General features: G+C 46.3%; 1 protein-coding gene across 1 annotated transcript in view; it reads left to right on the forward strand.

The window, feature by feature from the left end:
* The window catches only part of pkdcca (protein kinase domain containing, cytoplasmic a), a 42,177-nt gene that overhangs the window by 8,705 nt on the left and 25,972 nt on the right, over window positions 1–7,500 (forward strand). The window contains exon 2 of the mRNA XM_063191199.1: window positions 6,338–6,460. Within this exon, the coding sequence (XP_063047269.1) occupies window positions 6,338–6,460 (123 nt within the window). The remainder of the gene's footprint in view (window positions 1–6,337; window positions 6,461–7,500) is intronic.

The following is a 7,500-nucleotide window of genomic DNA, read 5'->3' on the forward strand; positions in this document are numbered from 1 at the left end:
CCCCCCCCCCTCTCTCTCTCTCATGTGAGGGAGAAAGTCTGAGAGAAAGTAGTTCTGCTCTCTTCTCTTTCTCTCTTTTAGCTTCCCTCTCTTCTTCGCTCTCTCTCTCTCTCTTTCTCGCACGTCTGTCAAAGCGTGCTTTCTGCTTCGTTCCCTCCCGATTTCCAACCTCAAAAGCTAAGAAAATATTAGCGCAACAAACTGAGTAAATATCTTAAGGTGAAAAGACTTCATTTACACCCTGCTTGTTGGTGGAAGTTTGGGCCGAAGCTTCAGCTTGCGGATGAAACATCCCCCCCGCTCCCTTTTCCACAGTCAGACTTTAGCTTTTTTTTTGTACCAGTATTAATGGCTACATAAACCGCACGTAGGGGGAATTACTTTCTCCAACCCTTAGTGTGTGTGTGCGCGCCTGCCCTTCTTCCTGCAAGAGGATTGCGTCGACCTTGGGCTGTGTGTTAAGGGCTCATGGCTGACTCACTGCGTGCTTTTAATGGCTGGGGTGGCACGTTCGAGAAGATGTTGAAGCGACAGTTAAGATTTGTGAGTCTGTAAATGTTTGCAGAGGAAAGTGTCAGTGAACCAGACAAAATGTCTTAATGTTCGGGGATTAAAACAAGACCAGAAGTGTCACATGTCTCTCGTTCCATATTTTTTCCTCTTTTTTTGTGTGCCGCCCACCATTTCTTCACAAGCACACACACACGCGCACACACACACAAGCGCGTGCGCGCGTGCACACACACACACACACACACACACACACACACACACACACACACACACACACACACACACACACACACACACACACACACACACAACCACATACAGTCTGTCTATATATTATTTGTGTTTCCCTGCAAAATCTTGACAGATCTGTATCTTCAGCTGAAGTTTTTCCTGTTGCCCCCAGATTTAAACTTCTGCTCACTCTCTATTGCTATCTCTGCAATCCAATCTACCTGCTCTTCCCCCATCCCCCCCCAACCCCACACACACACACCTCTCTGACATGAATGTTCTAGATGTTTCCTTGCAATCGTGTACTGCAGCCAGTTAAATGTAAAACAGCAAGTTGCCTCGAGAAAGCCTCAAATTGAGTTCAGTCTCGTGTTGAGTTAACTTACAAACTGAAGGCAGAAGGGCAAGTTACCTTTCTACCTGCTGTTCAACGCCATCACACACACACACACCTCTGACATGGATGTTCTACATTTTTCCTTGCAATAGTGTACTGCAGCCAGTTAAATGTAAAAAAGCAAGTTTCCCTGCGGCCTTAAATTTGTACCTTAACTCAACTTGAGAAAGGCTCGAATTGAGTTCAGTCCCGAGTTGAGTTAACTTACGAACTTAAGGCAGCAGGACAAGTTACCTTTTTACGTGGCTTGCGATGTTTTACAGTGTGAATGTGGCAGATGGAATGTAGCGGTTGGATGGTCTTGAAAGATTCTCTGTCAGCCATGAGTCGTTGCTAGACCCTCGCTGCTGCTATGTCACTTTTCCACTTCCTTACCTTTCTCTGCCTCTTCCTTTGTCCAGTCCATAACCGTCTCCCTTTGTCTTGCCCTTCTGTTTGTTTCTCTGTATCACCATGCCTCTCTCTCTCTCTCTCTCTCTCTCTCTCTCTCTCTCTCTCTCTCTCTCTCTCTCTCTCTCTCTCTCTCTCTCTCTCAGCTCATCCTGCTTGATAATCAGTCCGGCTCTTCTCTATCTGAGATCTGGACATCATGTCTGGGAATCTTGCTCTAGGGAGACCCAGGCAGCGATGGTGAATGCTGATTCCAGGTCAGCCTGCATCAGACAGTATAGGTTTTGGAGCCGCTGCCTTTTTGCTGGAGCGGAGAGACGTAACTTATCTGGGCCAAACTTTAAAATTGCAGCCTGTGACTCTTTCTGGCCTAGTGTTTAGGCAGATGCACGAGGTCACTTTGAGGCTCCTGTTTGTTTTTTGTTTTTTTGTTCTATGTGAAGGTGAAACTTTTATTTGGCCTGCTGCTTCTTTCAGAGAAAGCAAAAAAAGCAACAACAAAAAGCAGGGCCCTGCCGTGGCCTAACGGTAGGGCACTGTGTTACTACGCGGCCGACCCGGGTTCGATTCCAGCCAATTAATTTGCCAATCCTTCCCTGTCTCTCTCTCCCACTCATTTCCTGTCTCTCTTCCACTGTCCTGTCAAATAAATAAAAAGGTATAACAAGTCTGAGCGCCCAATCTCTGTGTGACTATCTATGACTTATGATAGGCCCAGCCACTATGGACCTTACACATCTAAGAATCCTGGTCCTAACCTACGTTGACCTTATGACTCTACATTCTCTGTCTATCTCTTCTTCCTCTGCCTTCCTGCTTTTTCTGCCTCTCTTCTCTACCTCTCCTTTTAAATCTATCTCTGACAATGTTTTTTCCCATTTGTTAAGCACTTTGAGTTACATGCCTTGTATGACACAGTGCTATACAAATACAATTATTATTATTATATTATATATATATATACACTAGGCTATATGTTACCTCACATGTTACTCCCTGCAACTCTGCACTGCTTTCACACATCAAAACTTCAATTTTAGCCTTCTTTCTTCTTTCTATTCCCATCACATATCCTAGTGCCAAAGTGCTGAATTTCTCTCTTGGAGGAAAATGTCATCGGAGAAACATATTGTAAGGCTGAATATTGTGCCTGTGTCTTCACATAGAAGTGCTTTTTTCCATCAGATTCTGAGGCGAATTAAAAGTTCAAGCACATCATGTTGTAGCGAAATAAGATGTGTCCGCTTGTTTTCCATCAGTAGGACGATTCAAGCGAAGTAAAACGCTGTCACAAGCGACTATGTTGATGTGCATTTTTCTGACTCTAACATTTTAGTGGAATAGCACGCTTGATTAGAACATAGAAAAGAGAGAATATCCTGCACGGGACGCAACACCAAGTGTTCGAGCAAGTTGGAACTCTTGAGCCAGGTCCAGTCGTAACTTCTGCGCCTCATTAAAGCGAATCATCCTGTTGATGGAAAATGGCTAGAGACAATATCAAATACAAAACATGAAAACAGGCTTCACAGGCCTTTTGTCTTTGTTGTGCTTGGGGCATATTATTTGTTTATCAAAAGATGAAAAAATGTTTGAGGCACTCCTGTGTACAATTAAAAGACTTTCATCAATTACTGGCTACACAGGAGTGCTTCAAAACTTTTTAATTTTTGTATGACTTTCAGGACAACCTTTTTGTTTCGATGAGCTCCCACCTTACTGGACTTTTAAGATGTTGTAACCCAGTGAAGCAGTTCCTCTCCCTCTTGTCCTACTTGTATGTGGTCACATCATCTGTCTTTTGTCTCTGTTGAGCATGGACATACGCATTTATCTTTTGTCCTCTGGAGACATTAACCAGGAGGGGGACTCCCTCTGGGTTAACTTAGCGGAGCTAGTGACTAAGACATCTTTTTTTGAAATATGGCCCTGGTTGCGTCATCTGGTCTTTTGTCTCTGCCGTGCATGGGGTGAATGTGTTTATCAATAGATGAAAAAGGTTCGAGGCATTCCTGTGTACAATTAAAAGGCCTTTAGTAACACAGTTTTTTCCTTCCCTTTTGTACTTGTATGTGGTCATATCATCTGTCCTTTTGTCTGGGCTGTGCTTGCTTGGCCATATGTGTTTATCAGTTGTGCTCTGGAGACGTTATCCAGGAGGACAGCACGGCAGCTCTCAGTTGGCCTGGAGGGAGCCTGCCTGCCTGCCTCTCCCAAAACTACAGAGCAGAGCAGAGCAGAGCAGAGCAGAGCAGAGCAGGCCTTTTGACCTTTGACCCCAGTGTCAGACTAAACGGCACCATTCCTCTTCCCTGCAGATGACAAGCACCAGGCCATGGCGGCATGACACATGAAACATGCATGGACGCACGCACGTACCCATGCATGCACACACACACGCACACGCACACGCACACACACACACACACACACACACACACACACACACACACACACACACACATACACACACACACACACACACACACACACGCTCACTTATACACACACACACACACACACACACACACACACACACACACACACACACACACACACGCATGCACACACACACACTTTCTGAGTTAAGGATAATCGCATGAAGAAAACAGGCACATGCATCATTGTCATCATTGAGTGTTCTGGCTGTTCCTTGTTAGAGTGTTTCAGAGAAAAGCTACCAAGAAACCTTAACATGAAATACCACCAGAAAAATGTATAACAACCTTTAGTTCAACACAGAGCACAGAGATGTATTGTGAGAGGGGCTTGTGTATGTGTGTGTGTGTGTGTGTGTGTGTGTGTGTGTGTGTGTGTGTGTGTGTGTGTGTGTGTGTGTGTGTGTGTGTGTGTGTGTGTGTGTGTGTGTGTGTGTGTGTGGGGGGGGGGGTGTTGGCCTGCATATGTGGTACACACAGACAGCTACGTGAATGCCAGCCTGCGCCCACTTTTCACCACCACCTTTCGCTCCACAGTTGTTAGAACTGCTGGCTGGCCGCACACACAGATGCAGACATAAACACTCACGCACACATCCACCACCACCACCACAGGAATTGGTCATGCATGATCTAACGCGGCACACCCTACTCCATGTGCTCTGGTGTTTCTCTTTATTATCCCTATGCCATCATCCCACAGTTTCCTTGCGCGAAACACCCGCCTATATATTTTGTTAAGACATGACCTCTGTTATACGTTTGTGGGTAGCAAAACGGCAGTGAGCAAGTTGTAATGAATTGCTAAAGGCTCTTTGTATTGTTGTAGTAGTGTGTAGTACTGTGTTATTTAAGTCTTTTCAACGATTATTATATTGTCTCACTGGCGGAACGGTGAGGCTACTTCACGTATTGTTTGCCCATCTAAAGACAAATAAAGACACAATACTTATTGTGACCAGGACTGTGAACGGAATTGCCCATTGCTGGGAGAAATAGCCTACATTTTTATGACTCTGAATCAGTCTCTCTCTGCCTATGTGTCTCTCTTTGTATTTCTCCCTATCTCTCTCTCTCTGTCCTTCTCTCACACACATACACTCTTTCATACACCCCTAGTGGTTTGACACCTTTCAGATTTAGCCCGGTTCCTGCTTCTAGTTCCAGGAGCGAGATATTGTTAGTGGCATTGTTGAGGTGTCTGATGATGTGGCCTCCGTAAAATATGGCCATGACAATAGCAGGCAGCTGTCATAAATAGGGATGTCGCGTCTGTGTCAACGCCCGCTGAATTAACCCCACGTTGGCACCACTCATAGCAGCACGGTTTCTGATGGAGATGAAACGGCAGGCGAACAGCGTATCGTTGACCCCTTGCGAAGCGCCTCGTTCCCTAAAGCTGCGGTTTCGTCTTGGTATTTTCTGCCATGTTCAAACACAGATGCTCTGGCCAGTGGCCAAGGCAATCTAAATCTACAATGTAAAGTCTGATTACAGCTCAAATGAACCGTGCAGTGCTGCAGGGGAAAGGCAGAGGGAGGGAGAGAGAGAGAGAGAGAGAGAGAGAGAGAGAGAGAGGAGGAATGATTTTCAGAGACACTGAGAGATGGAATGCAGAGAGTGTGTGTGAGAGAGAGGAGAGAGTAGAGGAAGATGAAGAAGAAGAACAGGAAGAAAATGGAGAGTTCTAACTCCTTATCTGATCAGTGAAATAAACTCCGCATCAGCCCGGAGTCTTCTGGGCAGCCATAGGTAGGTGGAGGATATGTAGCCTCGGGTTGTTTGGCTTTCAGACAGAATTACACGCTATTTAATGTCAACGAGGATCCTCAGCTCCGAGAGCAAAGGGCTTGTAGGGAGCCTATACACGTCTGTGTATGCGTGTGCGTGTGGGTATAGGTGTGTTGTGTTGTGTGTTCAGGTCAAAGCAATTTCATGGTGCATTAAAACGTTTAAACGGCCATAATATGCTTCTGTTTCAAATAAGCGGCGATGCGGTGCCAGGCGTAATGCCACACATTAACCAGCGGGAGTCGGAAGATGGATGAGATTTCACGGTCGATCCAAAGACGAGTAAACATGCGCTTTTCCCCGAGACGGTCTGATATCCATTTTCCCGTGTATATATTATGTTCTGTTTTCCCCCCTCTTATTGTGGCTTGTCATCACGGCGTTTTGCCGGGGACAAACGTTGCTGTTAACTTGTCATCGTGTGGGATGCCGGCTCGAAATATCCTCTCCAGAGGCTTCTGTGTGCTGATTGGTCCCGAGGCCTCTTCCAGCGTTTCGGGGTTTTTTTGTTTTTATTATTGGTCAACTCTCTCACGTTTTTTTTGTGTGGTGTTTTGTTTTGTTGTGTCTCTTGTAGCTGTATGGATACTGTTACCAGGATAGCAATGACATCAGGGGCACGGTGACGGCCATCACGGAGCTGGGGAGTCCGCTGGAGATGATCCAACTGCTGCAGACGCCCTGGGAGGAGCGCTTCAGGGTACGCACACACACTATACTACACTATACACACACACACACACGACACCCTATACACGACAATACACACCCACACACTGCGCCCTGGGAGGAGCGCTTCAGGGTACACACACACTACACTACACTATACACACACACACACACACACACACGACACCCTATACACAACAATACACACCCACACACTGCGCCCTGGGAGGAGCGCTTCAGGGTACGCACACACACTACACTACACTACACTACACTACACTACACTACACTACACTACACTACACTACACTACACACAACACCCCATACACGACAATACACACCCACACACTGCGCCCTGGGAGGAGCGCTTCAGGGTACACACACACTACACTACACTATACACACACACACACACACACGACACCCTATACACGACAATACACAACCACACACTACGCCCTGGCAGGAGCGCTTCAGGGTACGCACACTACACTACACTACACTATACTACACACACACGACACCCTATACACGACAATACACACCTACACACTACACTACACTATACACACACACACACACAACACCCTATACACGACAATACACACCCACACACTACACTACACACACACACACGACACCCTATACACGACAATACGAACCCACACACTACACTACACACACACACACGACACCCTATACACGACAATACACACCCACACACTGCGCCCTGGGAGGAGCGCTTCAGGGTACGCACACACACTACACACATGCACACGCAACGACCTGGGTGGAGAGCTTAAGGGTAGGCTTGGTGGAAATTAACCACACACACAGTTGCATACATGCAGATGCACGCACACACACACACACACGCACACGCACACGCAGACACGCACACACACACACACACACACGCACACGCACACGCAGACACGCACACACACAGATTTGTGTCTGCATATCCGTACAATGTACGTTTATGTCTAAACCTTGGATCTATTATAATTCACCTTAGTTTAATTCATTTTTTTGCATTTATTTCATAAGGCCCTGAAGATGAGAGAGA

The sequence above is a fragment of the Engraulis encrasicolus genome, chromosome 24, assembly GCF_034702125.1.
Source record: "Engraulis encrasicolus isolate BLACKSEA-1 chromosome 24, IST_EnEncr_1.0, whole genome shotgun sequence".
Lineage (NCBI taxonomy): Eukaryota > Metazoa > Chordata > Actinopteri > Clupeiformes > Engraulidae > Engraulis > Engraulis encrasicolus.